Genomic DNA, 22,161 nt, shown 5'->3' with positions numbered 1-22,161 from the left:
GTTATATGGTTTTAATATTGATTTGACAAATGTAATCTCTAAGAATGAGGCTCATCACTGAAATAGCAATAGAATTTTTGGGGTGTTGCTAAGCAATACTGTAATTAGAAGGTTTCAATATAAATTACTCTTGTGTGTGAGAGGAGGTAATGGCTCACGAACATACGTCAACCTTTCACACCAGGGCGTGAGACAGTGTGTACTCGCCTCACTCCTGTTGGGTACCGACTTCTTCTGGCAAAGATTCCCCTCAATATCCATAGAAAGGGGAAAACTTGTAAAATCACTAAAATCATTACGGTTGCAGCTTATCTATTTTAAAGAAACACTTGTAAGCAATGTGCATTATTAACACAGTGAGATAGGTCTGTGCTTAAGGGCTTTGCTGCCCGTCAGCTTCCCAGACATGAATATAATCACGCAAACCCTCTGGTCTGCAAAGTGTCTGACAAGTGTTTACATGTTAGCATTCATTAGAAGACCCGGTCAAGCAATTCATGCTTGATTAATTGATTATCCCATGGTGACAGTTCATTTTTTTGAAATAGCTGCCAACCTGAGCAGGAGCAGAACAGTCAGACCAATGACAAAAGACATTGATGGACAAACACTGGACTTACTGAATAGCTGCTAGAGTGACAGACGGGTATCTACAGAGTTTAATCAATGCCTCAAAGACATGGCAACACTGTAAAGACTGTTTATTTATTTTCTGTGCATTTATGAATTGTTAATGCAGTCAATACATATTAGCTTCATTTGTTGTTTGGTTAAAACGCAATTTGAATTTTCCTTTGAGTTGCCTTAATGTCAGGTTTTGTACAGTGAAATTTATGAGTCCTCACAGATTTATGAGGTTTTATTGATGGCTAGAAAGCCAAGCATAATTTCTGACTTTGTTTATTCCAGCATTACAGAATTAGTAAGAGTTGACATTGCAGGGCTTATTGAATAAATTCATTTCCTTGGCCATGTGTGCATTTTGAATTTTCTTGAGTTAAGCCAGAAAAAGTGGATGCATCAGCACAAGCCAGTAAATCGCAAACTGCACTGCAAGAGGATTTCAAGCTAGAGCAATGCAAGAAAGAAGCTCTAAGCCAGAACAAATTATCCACAGACAGTAAATGTGTTGGAACAGATCATCCCTTGCCTAATGGTACTGAAGTCCGTTGAATTACCCAAGAGACAAGTTTTGCCCAATATTAATTTGCAGCAGATGTTTGACTAACAAATTATTTGAAAGAGCCTGAGTGTATTGCGATATAATTACCTGATATTGCAGTGTACTGATTTCAGAGCTTGTTTTTTGCCTCATTCTTGCAGTAGAAACAATAATGCAAAAGTCATGGTGTAAGTTTTCTGAACGATCACTTGGTTTTGCGAGTACAAAGAAACAAGAACCCCAAACTGATAGATTGCAGCTTACAAGTGAAGTCAGAAACTAGCTGATCTGTGACCTAGCCCATGGGCAGACATTTTGAGCCTTGGTGAGAGAAATACTCAGACAGCTTCTCTTCTCGCATCACCCCCCTCCATTCCTCCCCTCCTCGGTGTCCTCTTTCCTTGCACGTTATATGTATAAGGTGACACGGCAGGATCACGCTAGTGCAGCAGAGGTGGTTCTTTGTTCCTTCTGGATGCCTTGCTACTGGGAAGCTGCCCAGGGAAGCTGCTGTAACTCACTCTTTCTTGACAGCCCTGCCTAAAGATTTGAGCATGTTCTCCTAAAGTCAGTAGGAGTTACCACTGAATTCGATTGCAATTTCGACTACTGTTGCTGTTGTCTTGTGAATTCCAAGAGGATTTCTTGAACTGATCCCAAAGATCCATGATTTCAGCAACAGGCCATAGGAAGGATGCATTCTCTATGCATCTCACTTTTTGCACCACCATGTCACAAATTTCTGTTCTGTTTGAACCCATCAATTTCTGGTCTTTGTCCTCCCTGAAGTTCTAACTGTGCAACCACCATGAGTTGCTCTGGGCATGACCATGATACTGCAAACAAATTCAAGTGAAGAACAAGGAGAGGCATCATGCTGTATGTCTTCTGAATTATGAGATTGTTCAGGAGTCGCAGACAGAGAATTTTATGAAAAGAAATTAAAAAGATTGGGCTGCTTTGCCATAGTAGAAGGAGCTTTGCAAGAAATATGAGTGCTTCTGGATTAGGGCATAACCTATCTTATAATAATGAGAATACTGAAGGAACTTTACCTAATAGTGGTTTATTCCACAGTGACTACCTTGTGTTTTCCTCTAAATCGTATCATCCTGTCCATTGCTAAAGACAGGATATTTTAATGGATAGATGTGCTGCTGATCTGAGCCACCATGGCAATTCCTGTTCTCCTATTAACAGAGGCTGCTGTCATTTCAGTGGCAATTAGCAGGCAAATCCTATTATGGGAATAAGATCGCCTAATCCTCAATGCTGGTACATGCTATTCACTATGATAGGTGTTTAATTATAAGGCTTCTGCAGGCTACAATACTTTGTGCAAAAAATCCAGAAAATGCAGAAATTGTGTTAGAAGACTTTACTTAAAAATTACAAGTTAGACACCTGCTACTTCAAAATTATTACTCCAACCCTTTTAATTGGCATAACTACTTTTCTGTGCTGTTCAGAGTGGCTTTTTACAACTTGTGGTAATGTAGGAAAGCCAGCAAGGTCTGAAGTGTCACTAGTAATTTTCCTCTCTGCTGCATTTTTAACTTGTTTACAAAGGTAGAAAGCAAGAAAAAGATACTTGGAGAGAGCAACCAGGTACGTTATCCACTCGGTGGTTTGAGCCTTTCAGAGTTGTTCATTAGGTGTAGCAGAGAGAGAGAAATGTTGCGGGAATGAATGCGGGAGAGCCTGGTTGCACACTGTAATGCATTCAGCCATTAAACAGCCCATCACCGTGCTCCAAGAACCCTTCGCTGGGTATTGCAGCTTGGTGCAAACTGAAGAGTGTGGCAGTTACTCAGCAATGGGGAAATCCAGGTTTTATTTAACAGTAGGTACTGTCTTGGGGCTTCTTTTTTGGTTGAGTTTTGTCTGTTTTTCTAATAGGAAAAAGACTAACTCCAAGAAATACAAAATCTAACCAAAGTAAGATGAGTTAAGGGCAACCTGTACTTTCTGTTTAGTTGGAGCATAGAACAATTTCAATGAAGGATGATGATACATATTAGAAGAATCCCTTCCACTCTTGCATAAGCTGTCTTCGGACATGTGTAGTTTGCATAATGAATCTCGTACTTTGTCCCCTGTATCTTTAACTAGCTCTTCTTTATGTGTCTTTCTACTCTTCAGTACTTGAAGTTTTGCAAAGTGTTTAGCACTAGCATAAATCTGCTACCTGTAGAGTTACCAGTTAAAGTTTAACAGTGGGAGCTTGAGATCTTTTTTGGTGGTTGTTGCTGCTTTGGAAAATGCCATCTAACAGTCTACATAGAAACCTTGACCATACAAGCAGAATTTGGCCTCAAAGGCTGCACCATAATGTTAAATTAGTGTAATGTTACTAAGGAGTCTCAATATCAATGCATTTTAAAATCTGTTCATTATAATTTCTGTTTCACAGAGGTAGAATAACTGCTGTGAATCTCTGTTCCCACGATATATATACATGCTGTTCCCAGTCTTTTATTGTACTTAATAGTTCCCTGGATTAACTTAATTGTGAGTTGAGGGTTCAGACTCCTGAAGGTGTGCTGACTTGGGCTCATGCTCTTTCCAGTTACCACAATTAAATCTCAATTACAGCAATGAAACAAAACAATTAACAATCTTTCAAAAATTATTGTTATCCCTTTTCACAAAAAATCTATTTTTTTTTTTAGCAGCCTACATTACTCGTTTCCCTTATTCTTCCCTAAGGCCCAGGATACACTTTCTCAGTAGCTCCTTCAATTACAAGTATCAGTATTCTGATTCTTTGTCATACTTCGTATTTTGTTATCCCAAGACTCTAAATCTGTTCCTTTTCTCTTCCATGTTGTCTTTAATATCTTTATAACAGAAGTGCTGCAAAAGCTATTGGAGAAAGATCAGTCTGTCAGACAACATCATTCTTTGCAGCATGGTAGATTTTGAATAGAGGCTACCAGCTCTGTTATATGAAGTAGCATTCTCTTTAACAAAGGAGGATAAGCATCAGAAGCATCTGGGGAAAACCTCTGATTCCAAGTGCTGCACTGTGAGTATGAATTTTATCCAGTAATAAGAAAAAAGCAGAGTATCATCTTTGGTAAGCTGAGTTCAACGCTATTGAAGCACAGGGGCTGAAGGAACTGGTAAGTACTTGGGACACAATCCAAAGCAAGTCAACGGAAAAGTTCCTAGTGACTTCAGTGGTCTTTGAATTGGGTTTCCTAAAGCTATTTTTAAAGGCTTATGTAGATGAATCTCCACCTACATTAGGAGCTAACATAATTGTTGAGCAAATTAGCTATTTATGAGTGGATAAAGCAATCCTAGAAAGCTTTGTGTGCCCAATGCACCAAAAAGTTGAAAGCAGAGGTGTCACTGGAACCTGCTGAGAATGACTCCTGATGCTTTTGGGTGTTGAAGTGGGAAGGCTCGAATTTGCCTGTAGGATTACTAGATGCTGTCCCCATCCAGTCACGCTTACTTCCGTCGTGACTTCCACTGTTGTCTGGGCGGAGGGACAGTGGCTGAAATGAACTGCACTTTAAAGGTTAAGGTTGCCATCAGCTGTAGCAGAGGCTATGTGCATTACTTCTGCATCCTTTTTTGGGGAAGTTGAATTTCAAACCAAACTGGTGATTCTGAAGCTTTGGTTATTTCCCCAGATACATCTTTCTGTTTTTTCAGATATATAAATAAACGTTAGAAGAAGAGATCTGAAGTATTTACGTTTGCAAGAAAGGTTAGATGTGGTTGCCACGAACCGACGGAGTGTATCTAATGTGCTGCTTCTCTGTGTCTGACCCCCAGGGAATTGTGCACAGCACTGCTCACTCCTGGGGTGATGGATAACCAGTACAGGTAACCACAGGGAGGGAAAGAGAAGAGCTACATGAAGAATGATCCTCAAAAGTTCATCCAATAAAGACAAAACAAATATTGTGTGGCTTCTGAAGAAATGTGGTGCTGGGTTTTTTGCCCCTTGAAGCTGAGTGAAGCTGCAAAAAGGGCCATTAAGTGCAGGCACATTTACTGCTGACCCTACTCCTGTGCTGGCCCAGTGATTTAATGCAACTTTTCAGCTGTGTGGTTATTTGTATCTGGTGTGGAGCACTCCTAATATTACACACCCAGGAAGGACTGTGTTTTACTTCAAGCTCCTTTTGGAGAGATCATTTCTGTTTTGTGGTTCAAACCAAATGCATAGCTTTAGGTGCATTTCTGGTAATTATACCTCTAAAAGTATTCTGTAGACATGTGGACCTCTTTATATTGAGGTTTGCTAGGTGTAACTTTACTTTTCTTCCCTTTATTTGGACCTTTTAGTTACCTTAAAAGCATTCCATGGACTTCCAGGGGCCCACAGACCACACTGACTTATTGACAGCTACTGCACTAAAGTGATTGTGGAGAGGCAGAAACAGGGATGCCAGAGCTGTGCTCACAGATCAGCTCCACACTGTGTCCGAGCATCCAACATCTGGGCTGTTTTTCCAAAAGTAAACTTGACAAATGTGCCTATAAAGGAGCTGTGCAAGATTGTGCATTGCCTCTAGAATAAAATTTTGCTGAGGAGAAATCCCTATATTGCATTTGCAGATGCTAGGTATACAGTATTACTAGGTAGAAGCTGTTGAATTTTCAGCGCAAGGTTTAATTGCTGTGGTTTGTATTCATTGCATGATAATGTTTTGTTGTGGAAATAGTATCTACCAAACCTCTGTGTAACATATATGGTGTTTGCCATGCCCAGCAGAAAAGCAGCTGTCATCATTTTTTATTTTACTGCCTTCAAATAACCTTTCCAAATGCTAATTTCCTTGTAATGCATTCTCCAGTAATTTTAATAGACTGACATAAACAGCATGTAATTTGCGGTTTTGCTTTCTTTTTTGAAGCACCTGAGCTAAATTTTTTTCATAATAAAATTGATATCTAATTTACCACCCATATTATTCTAATCACAGTAACAACTTTCAGTTTGCATACTGTATAATCGTGCTTTCACATTATTCAAAACCAGTTTATATCTGGTGAACTTCTGATAATTTTTTCTTTAGTTTCCAACAGTTATTTAATTGTCTTGTTAACACGGATCATTTGATTTTATATCAGATTAAACTGTGGTCTCGATGGTTCATTTTTGCAATACACTGTGTTGACGGAAAGGTAGAGAGAATGTGAATGGATATCTATCTTATTAAGTGTAGATTTCATTAGCATATCATGTTAATACTCTTTTCAGTTCAGTAAATTTGTGTGGCACTTAAAAAACTAGCAGCTTCTCTGTAAAGCTTTGGATAAACATTTTGAAGTTGTGTGTTGGAGTTCATTAGTTTTCATATATGCGTGTATGCAGGAATTTGCTTTCAGCGTTTGAAAATAGGCACCGATGGGAAGGTGCTTCCTCAGCGGCGGTGCAGTGGTTGGTAGGTTATCCTGCAACATAGTTCATGGTTGTAGGGCTTGAGAGTGGGTTTTTTGGTATACATGTTTTTTGAAAAGAAGATTCTTTGGCAGTAACTATTTTGTTTAGGACTAGAATGCTTGAGGAAGGGATTGTATCTTTACCTTCATAAAATTCTTTAAATAAAAATAAGTAAAATTTTTTACATCTCTCGCTTCATATCAGGTAGGTCCCCAAAAGACCCATTCATTGTTTGTGCATCATGGAAAGCAGACATGAGAGCTCAACACAGCAGGAGAGCAAGTTGTATTTAATGCCATGTCTAGAAGAGAGCAATGGTTTACTTTATAAATACTAGATTTCCTTTGAAATGCCGCTTAAGCAGACTATGTCAACATTTTTAGTTGTTAGCTAAACTAAAAAACATTGGGAAAAGAATAAATTGAGATTTTTTTCTTTTTTTTTTTCCCTGCTGCAATGTTGCTTACCTTTCAGTGTGGATCATTTTGTTTAATCCAGAATGTTTCATTCTGGTTTGGGGTGTTTTAATCTTTATTCTCCCCCTCTCCCAAGAAATAAAATTTTGCAAAATTTACATTTCAAATATATTAGTTTAGAAAGATCTTTTTTGGTTGATACTACGCTTTTCAAATTACCTATCTGAAGAATAGAGAGTGTTCGCCGACTGTCTGGCAGGAGCAGCAAGAACGCTTCCCCTGGACTATGAAGAGCATTATCAGGTGGCACTGCCGCAGGGTATTGATTGAATATAAGCAGTAGTACTGGTAGATAAGCTTAAGTGGTATTTGTTTTAAACGCTGATTTATCAGGGCCAGCAAGTGATACAAGCTATTTGGCATTTACACACAACAGTCATGATCCAGCCTCACTGGGTCACGTGCTAACAGCAAAATGTTTTGATTGCTTTTGAGCATCCATTTTTAAAAAACAAACTGCTATGTATTAAGTCCAGGAAATGCAAGGAATAGAACTAGAAAAGTTTTTTTTTCCCCTTTAGTATAAATAACCTACAAGATAAATTTGATCTCGAGAAACATTTTGTATTACCTTCACTGCCTTCAAGAATCCTGCTGGTATCGGCTGTCTTGTCAAGTTGTATTTGACTCTGACACCACAGCGGCCCACCGTGAGGATGGAGGGACTTCCAGTCTGCTTTTAATGCTACTACGCTGAGGGACAGAACACCTATCATCCTTGGGACCTGATCTTGCCCAGAGAATTGTGTAATTATTAAACCTGTTGCAGAGAAAAGGAACCAGCTAAATCACTCCGCTCTCTTTGGTGAACTCATTAGGCACTACCTAGGCCTGCTGGTAAAGGAGAGGGGACATTTTAGCTTCATGAATCAAAATAGCACGGAGAGATAACAAAGCTTGAAAATGTAGTGTAGAACTGCTCCCGTGTATTTTGCACACACGTTTTCTGCCTGACCTGGCCAGCACTCCTCGGTGGCTCTGCGCTGTTAGGTCTGGCTTCAGCTGGACAGGCTTTCGCTGGCCTTATGTCATGACGTCGTGCGTACTACCCAGGGCAGAACATCATGGCCATCTGAATGCTGTTCTGAGTGCTGTGTTACAGCAACCAGGTGCCATGATGCTTTCTGCCCGTGGTGCTATCAGACTGCATTGCTTTTCAGCTCACTGTGGGACGCTGGATTTTGTCTGTGGCAGCAGCCCTAACAGGAGTTGATGGTCATTCTTACCCCGTGATTGCAAGCAGTGAGTTTGCTTTGACTGTGAAGTCTGTATTTATTACTCTATACCAATTTTCTCCTCCTTGTGACAGGAACATTATCAGAGGAAGGACTTATGGATTGTCCCGTTCTGTGTCTAAAAAGCCCACTTGGCCACTCACACCTGGGTTCCCATTTCCCCTACAGGTGCTCTGCAGCTGAGCTGTAGCTGTGGAGAAGATGGACACGGCAACCCAAAGGCAGCTATGCATTCAAGAAATCTCTGTTTTGTGAAATTCCTGCCAAAGAATGTTTCCTCTTGCTAGATAAAAAAATAGAGAGAGATTCATGCAACTAGGCTAAGAAAATGCAGAGGTTATGTGCAACAGATCTAATGAGTGCTTTGTTTAGGGAGCAAAGTCAAAGCCAGGAAACAGACTTGCCTTTTCCCAAGGTAAGCCTCTAACTCAGGGCACCTCCTCCATTGAGACAGGAGGGGGTAAATATTTTGCTGCTATCAAGACCAGTGTTGCTTGCTTCCGATTCCTCTAAATGACTACAAGAGGTAGTAGTAGTCTTGCTAATTAGAGCTGCACTTGAAGCAAGTAGGGTTTCTCTTGGAATATTAACAATTTGCCCTTCATTTGAATGTTTTTACAGCATCAATGGTTAGTTGCTAAAAGGACAGAAACTTAGGAACATTTAATTAATGAATATTAAAATATTTGGAATTCTTGAAATGCTGTCTCAGCAGTTCTTTGTGAAACATCTTTCATTATAATCAAATGAGTATGTTTGTGGTGGGTGGAGGGCTGTGATCAAAGTGGCTGAATGCTGTAAAAATGCCTATAAATACACACACCGTTCTGAACGTGGTAGGAGCCAGTGTGTGACTCTCGCTCCCTAATTTGACAAATTTGAAATCTAATTAACATTAAATTGCAACAAAACTATCCAAAGATCAGGGGACAGAAGGATGCCTTTGCAACTCATGGTAGGGACAGGGCCGGAAGCAGCACGCTTGGATGAGGGAGGTGAAGAAGGCTGGCAGTGTGCTGTCTGCCGTGTCCCTGAGAGGCAGGCAGCCTGCAGGTGGTCCTGTTCCCCAGGCTGCATCATGTGAGATGTTTAAACACCAGCGGTTTCTCCCCCTACCCAAAAATATAAGTAAATAACCAAAAGATACAGCGAGGCTGATGCTGCAGAAGTTTCTCCCCAAAGCCCCGGAGTAAAGGGAGTGGGAGGTGCCAAGATGGCAGCTGTGTGCGGTGAGAGTACCGCTGCTGAGCTGCTCACAATCATTCAGAGCAAAAAGGAGAGTCTTTTTCACACTTGGAAGGGACTGTGGTGATGGCACATCCACGACTAACGTGAAGGGTAAATCAAGTACAATTCAGCCTTTGAAGTTGAAGGGGAAAAAGACTAAAACTCACTCGCCTGTACTGTAGATCTTCGATTTCTAATCTGTGGTTTCATGGAGGAAAGAAATTGTATCACTGAACTCCTTTTAGGAACAGTGTCCTTGGCTTGTTAACTCGCTTTATGTGTTGTCCAATTTCAGAGAGGGAAAGGGCTGCATTTGTGTGTGGGTGGTATTATTTTAGGACATGTCTTAGTTAATTAATATCTACTGAAACATCACCTAGGAGATACTCTTTCTCTGTCATGCAGCTTGATACTTCGTGCAGCAAAAGGTAACTCTTCCATAGTTCATTAAATTATGTTGTGGTGAACTTATCTCCACTGGGTCTCAATTAAGAAGTGAAGCCAGTGCCTTTAGAGGAAAAGGCAGAGAACAATCAGAATATACTGAATGTATAATTTGGTCTCTGGAAACAAGCAAGAGGAAAAATCTGGTGTGCAAATGGTGGACATTAAGGATGTGTTATGTCTCAAAGATTTATACATGGAAATATAATATAATTAGATCATTATTGTTCATTAGGAATATTTAATGCTTTAAAAAAATGAACGTATTCTTTCTAAGTTCATTACCTGCTGTAAATTTACTGTAGAAAATTTTCCCTACTACTCATTTTCCTTACTACGTCCCTTGTCTCCATTTTAGCGTCCCTGGGAACTTCAGTCATAGTGATTCTGGGCCCATTGTCTATTAACATGAATTACAAAACTGCAGTAAATTTTCTGTTACATTCTAATTTAATTAAACACTTTGGTTTTAATTTTTTTTTTTAATTTTCCTTTTAAAAAACATTTAAGCACGTCTAGCAGAACTAGTCTCTCTGGGTGTTTTTCTACAAAAACCCCACACAGCTCCTTTCATTAAATAATTTCAAATGTGAAGAACAGAAAAGGAAGATCTCTCTCAACTTTTTTTTCTCAGACCTCCTTTCCTACCATTCTTCTTTGTGTGCTGCACACATCTTTTTTTTTCTGTTTCTCTCCCATTTAGAGGTTTTTCTTTCCTAACGTTGTTGTAATGGTTTGCTAAGGTCTGTTCATTTTGTTTTTCTCCTACAAAACATATATCATCCCAAGAAGCATTCTGCAGGTATTGGTGAAATATGCAACTGGAACAGGCAGCGACATGTCTGGTTTAACATGCAGCACTGAACACATCATCAATATATAGGTGTTAAACAATACCTGACTTGTGTAACTTAATTCCCTTCAATAGCATGAGAATGAGCAGCTCATAAATGCACAATAATTGGAATTTTAATGACTTAAGGATGCCTCCTGATACAAGGTAATAACATCCCTTGAGCTAAATGAGTGGAGGGGCAGGTTTCAGTTTAACAGCTTATAAATAAACAGTTGATTGGTTTCCACTATTAATCTTGGCTGTTCACAGTATCTAAGTGAACCTGGTGGGTGAGGTGCCGATGTTTCTTTTGGGCATGTGAATGGTATCCCAGCCCTGCTTAAGTTCTCACCAAAGTCTTTAGGGTACAGCGAACTACACTGAAGTCTCAATGAGTACAGAATTGCTTTGCTATGGCATAAAATTCATGGTATCTACCTGCAGGTGTATACACTTACTTTTGTGACTATTTGAATACACGCCTTTTCATTTGTTTACAAGGGAGTAGTGAGAGGAATTTGTTTTCCTGTATGAGATAAGCATCATCATGTTTTTCCTAGCAGCTGCATGCACAATTAGGAGGACCCAATTAAAGCTGCATTCAGTTCACACAGAGCGGCAGTGATTGCTGTCTGTAATTTCTCCTGTGGTTTGACTTATGGGCACTAAGCTGTGCAGAACTTTATTAACAAATAAAGTGGAGTCAAACAAGTAAAGGAAAAAAAAAATGAAACAAGCTGGAAACTGATACGTCGGATCTTGACGGTTGTGCACTGCCTACAGCTTGAGAAAAGGAGTCTCGCCTCCCGCCCTTCTCAAATAGCCACTGGGCAAATGACCAGTTTCCTCTGTTTAGGCTTGTGCTTTCTGTCCTTCTGGCCACAAGAAGAAGTATTTCATGTCTCCTCTGCTTCCATGTCAGCCACTCTGACTGCAGTGGGTGCAGGCCATCTGAAGACTCCTGTGAGTACAAGCCTAAAATAATTCTAAAGCCAAATATACCTTTGTTTGTCCCAAGCATTATCTGTGCCATCATTACAGAAAGCTCAGCACTGCCTATCATTATGCCAAAGGAAAGGAGAAAGGTAAATGAATCAGAATAGAGAAGGAACAGGGCACTGGAGCACAGCCGCCTTCTTGAAGAGTGAGGAATTTAATTCTCAACCTGTTTTTTTTTTCCCTCCTGAGGCTGTTCAGTTCCCACTGCTCCATAAAGGGACTTGATGCCCCTGATCTCCTGCCAGCCCATATAATTCTCCTTGTGTATGCGCATACATACTCGGTGGCACAGCACGTTTCGCTTTCGTTGTTTAGGGATACCCAAAATCTGTAAACACTGATCTCTTGGCTAATGTGCTACAAAGAGCAAAACATCGGAGATCCAGACCCTGCAAAGAGTTTTATGAGAAAATGTGTGGTTTCCAACTAAAAAGCAGGAACAGAAGCCCCAAAAGACTCCACTTCTGTAGGTATGAACAGCCAGTGGATAGTGATTCTGAAAAAAGAGGGAAGGAGCACGTCTGAATTGCCTTCCCCGATGTGCAGAAGTGGCAACGGAGGAAGGGCCTGGCTGGAGCATTTTTCTGCTTAATCACCATACAGGTCTCCTGAAGTGGCTGAGACCAAAAAGGGACAAAGATGGGACTTAATTTTACAAGATGCAGAATATTCTGGCCCTTGGGCAGCAGAGTACTTCAGGCGTTGGAGCAGAGCTAATAGTTGAGCCCCTTAGTTGATATTGAAATGCTTTTCTGCACTGATGCTATGAGCGAGCATATAGGGCTTATACAGAATAAGATTAAAATCAGTTCATCACCTCGCGTATGTCAAGTGGTGACAGATCCAAAAGCAGTCACTTACTTTCAAAAACAGATAGATTATTCATTTGGAGAAAATGATAAAGATGTCCACAATAAGCTCCTCTTGTGTAGGGTCTGTACAAGATCGATTATTTGGCTTTTTGTGCTCTCTTGACTGGTGCTAAAGCCGTAGTTAACTGACAGTTTTGATGCTGATACACAAAGCAAGCCATAATAGAGAAGAAAGCCACCTTTAATTTCAAGCACCACTAGAATCATGAAAAGAAAATTAATGTTTACTAAATGGAAAAGGATGATACTGCTGGAGAGAGGAAGTTTTGGTTAAGCTTTTAGGGGAACGTTAATAACTTTGAGAAATGGAAACATATATTATAAAACATGTTTAAAATGACATAAACCTTAGAAAATCCAGAAAGTATTTTAACCTTACCTAAGCTCCACAGTGTGGTATCAAGTTTTAAAAATCAAGCAAACTGAATGATAGCTGCCATATGGAAGGAGGCTTTCTAGTATTGACACATTTTCTATGAAAAATTCAAGATAGCCTTATATCTGCTCATCAACTTTTGCACAGTTCTGTAATGCCTCTGTGAATTTCCAGGACAGTCTGAGAAGCGTCCAGGCTTGTTCCCTAGGAATATACTTTCATAAAGCTGCCACTCTCAGAGTCTTCAGACATATCACAGTGCGGTTGAGATCTGCCTGTGATATGTTGCCAAGCACCATGAATGAATGCAGCTCTGAGATGTCGGGTCACTTTTTATTTTGCCAGACATGACAAAGAAGTGTCAACCTCTGACAGTTTTCAAAAGTAGGCTTTAAAAGAAATATCAAACCTTTTTTTTTTTTTTTTTAAACTAGTCAGTATCTGAGAAGAAATGCTCACAGAAAAAGAGAGGATAGGGAAATTTGTGGAAGTGGAAGCTGCACTATGTGAGTGATTTAGCACTACATCACTCTGGTTTTATGCTGATAAATACATTTGGGATTAGGTGACATGGACTTTATGCCATCAAGTAAATGGGCAGTGGATCTGGTTCAGTCCTCTGATGCGTGTGTGCACCACTGCAGTGGGATTATAACTCCTGCTAGTAATGCACTGAATTTTGTGATAATGTCACAGTTAATATGGTTTGGTCTTGCATTTTTGTTGTAGGATAGTGCAGTCCTTAGGTACCTTGAATCCCCTGCAGAGAACCCCCTTTATAATAGGAGATGGAAACATTTAGCAGATGAATTGCCTGATTTAATACAATACAGCATAATCTGTGAGCAGTAGGGTCGGACAGGAGCAAACCGCAGCAGCTCTGGATCCCAGTTCCACAGTCCAACACCAAAGTGCTCTGACTCCTGTGAAGCATTTGCTGGTACTCGACAGGGAATACTGGTCCTATAAATGCTGGCCTGCGATGCTGTAGCTTAAAAGCTGGTTTTGCTTTAATGGGCTTTAGGCTAAAGCATGTTAACAGAAACTGTACAAAAAAAAGAAAAGAAATAAGAAAGTGGCACTCTGTTAATACCATGTCATAAATAAATGCTGTATTTTTCATAAGACTACCAAGCATATGGCATAGTCATGAAAGCAGGGAAAAAGTATTGTAGGAGGCAATCTCTATATATTCCTTGTGATAAAACAGCTTATATGTGATTGCTTTCAGCATTTCTTTCAAACAGGTTTGCACTGGTGTAGGGTTTTCATTTGTAACCATCTGGACAGCGTTTGATCCCCCTACAGCAGTAGACTGAGTAGACTGATGAAGTCATTGCCAGCACTAATTTCCAATGTAGAAAATAACCAGGTTCACAGTCACAGTCAGTCTAAACCACAACCATTTCAAGCAACAGAAAAGGGAATATCATACTCGTAGAGACCACAGTTCCCTTGTAAGTACCTTGCCTCAGCAGACAAGGAAATAAGTCTTTTTCTCTTCGTCCCAATAACTGCAGACCATTGGGAGTTAGCCTGCACACAGGGAGGTTCTTTGCTTGAGGAAGTTTAGCCAAAGAAGACTCGGAGGATGTGACTTCATGTGTAATGTAAGTTCATCCACTCTTGAGTTGGTGGGAGCTACCCTTGCACACCTAACAGTATGCCGCTTCTGCCTGAAAAGAGTGTCGGCGAGCCCACTCACCTCTGCTACAGTCACCAGATTCTTTTGTTAGTGATTTCTAGTGATGCTGGTAGTTGAGAAGCAGATTAAAGGCCTTCCAGTTTATAAAGAGAAGTAAATTGCAAATTGTAGGAAGATTACTTCTGAAATTATATATCGATGCTATTTCATTTTCAATTGTATGTATAAAAAATTTCCAGTATGACAAACAAGCAGTACATTGTGCACTAGGATAGTATTATGAAAATGTGTAGTGAACATGGAGATGTGCATAGGACTGTAATTTGTGAGTAACAAGGTGTATGTGCTCTGAATAAGTAATTAAGGGAATTTCAGTATAGCTATCCTACTAGTATTTGCACTAAGGCTACTGCAACATACAGTAAGATTGCTGCACTGTGGCTCCTTCGTGCCGTCAGGTTTGCAGTAGCATTCGCACGCCAGCCCTTCAGACTGTCGTTGCTCCTTCCTCGCTCTCCTCCCCATCATACTCTTAGTAAAGCAGGAAATAAAGAAGATGACAGTATTATGTGAGAAACTGGTAGATGAGGTAAGGACAGCAATTGCTGCAGAATCTCAGTCAGATGAGTTTCAGGCTGGGTTATATTCATACTTGACTTTCAAATTCTGATACAGTCAGAGTGCAAAGTCATTTCCATTCTACGCCCTGTTTTCACCCTTTTGGAGCTTTCACAGCATGCATCCTTTGAGATGTATTTTCCACCTCTTACCGGCTCCCAGAGGAGTGTGTGTCCATATATATTAATCTTAAAAGTTCTAACTGAAAAAACTTACAGGTTTGTGAATTCAGTAACCATATGACAAAAACTCAGTAATTTTTTCCCATGGACTTATTCACCATATATAGAGAAATTTGCTACATGAATATAGGTGTAGAGGAATATTAATACCTCCCCTACTTTTTACTTGGCACAATCTCCTGCTAGAAACGTAGATACCATTTTAGAATATCCCTTCTCTTCTGACTAAAGTCCATAGAGCACATGGTCTTGTGTATAACTGTAGATACTGTAGTACAGCCATAGATACTGTGTCCCTGGTGCAACTGGGAAGCGGTGGTCCTGGTGTCCATGACCTCACCTGACCACCTGCTATTCATGACCACAGTCCTGGCTCCAGCCCATGGACTCATGGGTTGCAGCTTCTGTTCAAACTTCACAGCTCAGAAGTTTGTGTAGGCGTTTGAAACCCACCCGAGAGCTGTCAGGATGGATTGCATCCTCTAGACTCTTCTCTCGCCTGCTGATGTTTTTGGTCCAAGCTGTTCTCTCTTGTACCACCCAAATGCAGCTCTCACAAATCCAAGTTCTCCGCGCTGTCAGTGATCTTATAACCTGCAGTGGCCCTGGCCAAGTCTGTAAGGTGCTCGCTGCCCTACCAACGCTGCCTCGGTAAGCTGCCAGAGAGAGGGCACGTGCCATTACGCTGAAGCAGCCTCCCGCTAACCACAGGGCTGGACAGGCTCCTTCCCGCTGCTTTTGCGGTGCCGGGACAAACACGGCGGTGGAGTGGCTGCACATGAAGTTACTGTGAAGTTTTTGCATGTTTAATATCCTATCACAGACAGGAGTTTTATGCATTCAAGAGTCATTAGCATTAGGATGGGGATATAAGTATTAAATTTTTCTTGTGCACCTTGTGCAAAAGTGCTTGACTTACCCAAAACAAATCTTTTACCCTGTCCGTTTCAGAATAATGGCATGATTACTGCATAAGCCAAGTTTTATGCAAATATACAGTGGCAATTCTTAGAAGAGCATTGCATTTCTGTATGGCATATGACTGTCATTCATACCACTTCTCAACCCACTCTGCTGCTTTATCCTGCATTCTCCATAGTTACGGAACTTTTCATAGAAGCTGAGAAAACATCCGTCATAAGTGAAGTTATTGTCTCCTTAGTGACCGCAAGAATATCTACTGAATTTAATATATTGGCTTGGGAAATCTGTTTTGCCCGCCCTAAATGGCTGTCTATCTTAAATATATCTGCTCAGAGTGATGTGCATTATATAAATAAAACAACAAAGACAGCATATTTGTCAATCAGCAAAAGACGACTCTACACCCGCTATCCCGGGCCCATACACTTTGTAAGCATTGGTTTCCAACAGATAAATGTAATCAAGGTTTATATGCTCGCAGAAGCCAACAGGATGGGATTGTTTCACTCGAAAGATCAGAAGAAAATTGTAACTAATGTGGTGGAAAATTACTTTGATATTGCTTTCTCAGTACAGCATCACAATTAGGTAGCAATGTGAAGCACAGGGAAAGAATAAATGAATAGTAACAAATCAACACAAACAGCTACTGTCAGGAGTACTTTGCTCAGTGAAGGTAATGTAAGCATTACTTAAAGTTTTATGACTGTGGATTTTATACTGGCTTAAATAGTACATCCAGGTCTCACCATCATGCTTGCTAGGACTAAAACAATCAAGAACAATTTCCGGAACAGACAGATAAAACTAAAGTACCAAAGTATTTTTATTAATCTTGTTTCATAAGTTGTACTATCTTAAATTAAAGATGACTGAACGTACTAACAATGAAAAATGTCCTTTTGGACAACGCAAAATTCTCCTACGCTATTTTTCAGTGGAAAATAAATGTTACTGACTCTTCTCCAGCCTCCCTGATGAGATTCCAGCATCTGGCAAATACGTTTTACTACATAGTAAGTACATGGGAAATGCAAAAGCAAAGGCTAATCCAATAAAACTTTGCCATGCAGAATCTGTTGTCCTAAGTAGCTTAATGACACATGGATTTGTTCAATTCTATTGAGGGAGCAATCAGACAAGCAAATTATAGCGATATCCGATCTCCATTAGAAACAGGCCCTTTTGAGGAGAAACACCGAACAGGGGAAGGGAAGGATTCATCTCAGCATGCCACAAATGTCGCTTTTGATTGGCAGATTTTCACAGGAGGCTGATGAAATATGCCTACCTCTCTTTTTAATCAAACAAATGGATATTTTTTCCTGTGTCCTTTAGGCTGCTTAATACATTTTAGTGATAACTGGTATCATTTTCAGAAGCAGTGGATGTGAGGAGTTTCTGAGTCCACGGGGAGTTGAAAGCACTTAACACACATGAAAATCAGCCAAACAGAAATAAAAGTAATTGTATCGAGCACCTTTTACTCAAGGGTACAGTCTGGTTCCTATTAACATAAATAGTAATTGAATGTGAGAATTGAGCAATTGATTACACACCTTTGGCAGCGACAGCGTCATTGGGATGTTCGTGTTCTGGCTATGCAGAACCCTACCCACAGCACGTAACGGTACGTTACAGAGTGAGTTTCCCTGCTGGGGGTAGGAGCTCTCTTCAAACTCGCTTTTATTTAAATGTGCTTCGGTGTCCCCTTCTACAGTTATATTGCTCTCAAAAGTCACTTCACAGTGTACTACAATCAGCAGTCAGCATTCAAGAGGTTTGTGGCAGAGAGAGCAGAGGTCCGACAAGTCAAGATGAGCGACCAATAATGAAAAAATGGAGAATAAATTGCACTGGTTTTGAGATGCCACTAGAAATTCCTTCTCTTTCAGGAGCAAAGAATTAACTTTTCATTGTAAAGTTATGCATTCTTAGACGCATTAGAGTACTGCCTGCATTTGCTGTCCATATGTCTTTCTCCTCACCTCCAATCTCCTGGCCAATTTAAGTCGAACGTGGCCAGTACTACCAGTTTTAATCTGTAAGCTCTTTTTCATCTAAGCATACAAAAATAAATTGCAAAAGCACTGAAGGGACTAGTTAATTCTCTGCTTTGCACAACACTGATGATTCATTATTTCTATAGCTTCAGCTGAGTGGCTGCCTTCAAAACTGGTGTGCAGTTGGACTAAATAATAAACATATTAAAGCATAGATTGTTTAGTGACATGGAAATAAGCGCTTAATAAACCTGGACACAGAAATTAGCACTTAATGTAATTATTTAAGAGTTCTCTGTGTTAGGGTTCAGCTTCTTTAAAAATGTTAGTAATACTTTAAAACATATACAACCATGTTCATTGTACAATGAAGATGTCAATTGGGTAGACTTGTTATAAAGCATGTATTTAGAGGAGAATTTCAGTGTATATAAGAGCAAACATAGTGACCAAATCTCGGCGCACAAGGGCATTGTTATGAGCTGGAGTAACGGCACTGGCATTTGTCTAGGCTCTAAAGCTGCCTTCATTACAGCCTTAGTCAAAGAGAAAGCGACTGTAAGTAAATCAAGAGCTCATGCTTTTTTGTACTTCTTGCATGCCCCTCCTTTAAAAGGCAGCCACTATTTCAGCTCACAGTTTTCTAGTTCTCACATTGATGTGGTCTTTGTGGCTCTTCGCAGTTTAAAGCTAGCAGCACAGAAAGATGGCACGCGTATGAATGAAAGTTATGAAAAGTTTAACGGAAGTTAAGCACGTTAAAGGAATGCATCCCAAAGTATTTTAAGCTTCTCGCGTGACTCGTTTATGCATCTCTTATTTTGCATCTCCATGACGCATTGAATACCGTATGAAGGCAAAGGTAGATTCAGAGGCATGTGTTTGCAGGACCTGAACTTTTGGCGAACTCTGTAATTTTTGTATTTATAGTGGTATAACTGGTAGCAGAAGCTGGTCTCAACTTTAGCAGAAAATTAACTCTATTCAGCTGGACCCTGTGCACCTTGGCAAAAGTCTCTGCATGATCAGTTAATTGGTTCTTGGAACTGTTTTTGAAGCAACCCTTTTTTTTTTTTTAAGAAATTGTTAATTTCAAAATAGCCTTCATTAAAAAAAATTACATACTTTTGTTGAGGCAACCTCTGTGAAATATGTAAAATACGTTAAGGGTATAAGTAGTAAATGTTGAACATGGCAGAGCAAGCAAGTCAAATAGAAATAGGAATGCTAACCTGGTGTCTGCTGATGAACTATTTCTTCTGGATCCTGCAGGTGAATGAAGACAACGAGCCCAGCTGCTCCAAACAGCAAGATGAAGGAGAACATACATGTCAGCCTCATAATTATTGTTCTCAGATCAATCCGGTTCTGACCCAAGAAAAGAACTGCACGCAATCTCCAGGGCACTCTTCACTCATAGTCTCGTCCTCTCATCTGGAAGTCTGGTGCAATACATCTACAAGAGGTAAAAAACCAAACCCCTAAAACTTAACATCTATAGAGCATTTATTTTTTCAGTGCAGATTAATAGATTTAAGTCCTTGTTTAGACCAAATAACTGATTTCTCTAGTACTTCCTTGGTACAGTTAATGGCAGTCATCCAGTCAATTTCTGCCCCGTCAGTTTGTCTTTAATTATATGTCACCATTTTTAACATGTTGAAAAGACAATGTAGAATATTGTTAAAAAGCGCAGTTTGGGAAAAATGGTCATGCCGTGGCTGCAATTTGCACAGAAACCCCTCTTAATAGTTTACTTGCTTCAAGTGAAGCATGTGTCACTTTTTATTTTTCACCGGCTAAACAGTAAGAAAACCATGAAGTGAGATAACGTGGGGGAAACCATCACAAGAGCTGTGCAAGGTACGTCAAACATGGGGAGAAGGATGAACTACTGGCAGCTGCCTGCTTCACCCTTGATAAAAACAGTCGAGCTAAAACAGCGCACCACAGGTCACCATGCTGCCCGTTGGAAAAGCTCTGCAGGCGTATTGATTTCCAAGGGAAATACTGGCCACAGTGCTTGGCCCTCCTTTTACTGGCTTGCAGAAAACATGAGAAAAGAGAGTGTGGGGAGCAAGCAGGCTGTCTCTGCAGGAGCGACGGGTACCGCTGCCTCTCCCCCCCGGGAACTCCCGGTGAGTTTCTGGGCTTGATTCTGCGAATTCTCACTGCTCACTCTAACACTTGTTCTGTGCAGCCCCAGTTTTCACAGCAGTAGCCATAGTCCCAGATGGGCACATTGCGTGTCATTCTAAACCCCTTGCTGAGCTCAGCCCGAAGGCAAATACCTCACTTTAAGCCCATGAATAGTCCCACTGGAAGCAGTGTCTGTTCTGGTAAGATACTAAGAAGTGAAAACATGAAGGAATGGGAACCAGAGAGGAAAACCATTAGTGGTGCCACATGCCTTTATTAATTAAAATAAATGCTTTTGCCACGCAACTGTGCTGGTCCTGTGTTTTTCAGTAACACGAAGGAAGGAAGGTGTATTACAGCACAGGCAGTGACCTAGTTCCCAAAAATGTAACTGGATTTCTTACCAGCAAATTATTGAACACAAGGGCTCAGGCTGGAGATCAGCAACAGGATGGTGGCAACCACTTTGCTTTTCTCCTATTTCTAATTGGAAATGCGACCTGGTCTAAAGGAATGTTTTTGAAGGTGGTCTAAGTTTAAAAAGGATTTACAGAAAGACTGTGTAACATTAATTTGCAGGAAGGATGGGTTGTGGAAAGGTGATGATTCAAAGTAGTTATGCCAGGAAAAGTCTTTAAAGATTTGTTGTCAATGTGCCTTGAATATTTGATGTCAGGGGCAACTTGTTTGCTTTTCATGGTTTCCATAGCAGGTTTTTAATTTTCTGCAGCGTACTGGTATTCTAAATTTCTAAAATGCACCAAAGAACAACCCTAGTTCTTCAGTCCTGATGAAGTAATTTCTGTGACTCAGATTGATAAGGTTATTTAATGGCAGCTATGTTTATTCCGTGTGTAAAGCAGCTGGAGCTCCGGGCCAGGAATGCTGGTGGATGCTTGTATTTTAAATGAGTGCAGCACTAAGTTCTCTCTATACATAGGCAAATTCAGCTTTATTTTCTGTTAAATTTATGGCAGGCATTAACTGTGTATTTTTACTGGTTTTTTTGCCTTAAGCCTTTCTCACCCCTTTAAAAGTAAAACTAAAAGAAAACGTCACTAAGTTTTTTAGCACTAGCATAGCCACATCCTCATGGGTCCTTGTGCAGGTCCATCCATGCCTGTCGTGTGCACATGTACGTAGTATGGATGGAATTTTTGCACATATGTTTATTATATATGTATTTTTAAGGGTCAAATACTAACTCTAAAGCCCTAGAGGAGTCAGATTAGGGAAGGAGAATCAGCCTCCAAAGCAACTTTGTTACAGTTCCAAACACTGCTGTTATAAGCCAACAGTTAGGGAACACCAACCACCCTCGCTCTGGTTCACCACAGAATTTATTTGCACTACATAGTCAGTGGTTTGAATAAACGGGTACTTCGAACCAAATCCACCTCGGGCAAGGCTGGTACGCCATCAAAATCACACCATCGTTTTGTAAAACCATCCAGTCAAAGCTTTCTAAGAATTGTATTTGATTACCTGGTATAAGCACTTCCCTTTTCGTAACCTATTTACGCTCTCCGCATGCCCACGGGGAGGAGGATGCTCCTACCCCAGTTACAGGACGGGCATGAGGCAAGTGTCTTGCCCGAGATGGTACAGAAAGGCGGT

At 40.4% G+C, this 22,161-nt stretch overlaps 1 protein-coding gene across 1 annotated transcript in view; it reads right to left on the bottom strand.

Annotated features, from left to right (window-relative positions):
- The window catches only part of CHST8 (carbohydrate sulfotransferase 8), a 143,351-nt gene extending 123,596 nt beyond the window's left edge, over positions 1 to 19,755 (bottom strand). The window contains exon 1 of the mRNA XM_082005836.1: positions 19,638 to 19,755. Within this exon, the coding sequence (XP_081861962.1) occupies positions 19,638 to 19,746 (109 nt within the window). The 5' untranslated portion in view covers positions 19,747 to 19,755. The remainder of the gene's footprint in view (positions 1 to 19,637) is intronic.
- Positions 19,756 to 22,161: the final 2,406 nt, after the last annotated feature.

This window comes from Phaethon aethereus (assembly GCF_964289735.1).
Source record: "Phaethon aethereus genome assembly, chromosome: 13".
NCBI classification, from domain to species: Eukaryota; Metazoa; Chordata; class Aves; order Phaethontiformes; family Phaethontidae; genus Phaethon; species Phaethon aethereus.
Note: the sequence above shows the minus strand (reverse complement) of the source record. Positions and strands in the feature narration are given on the sequence as shown.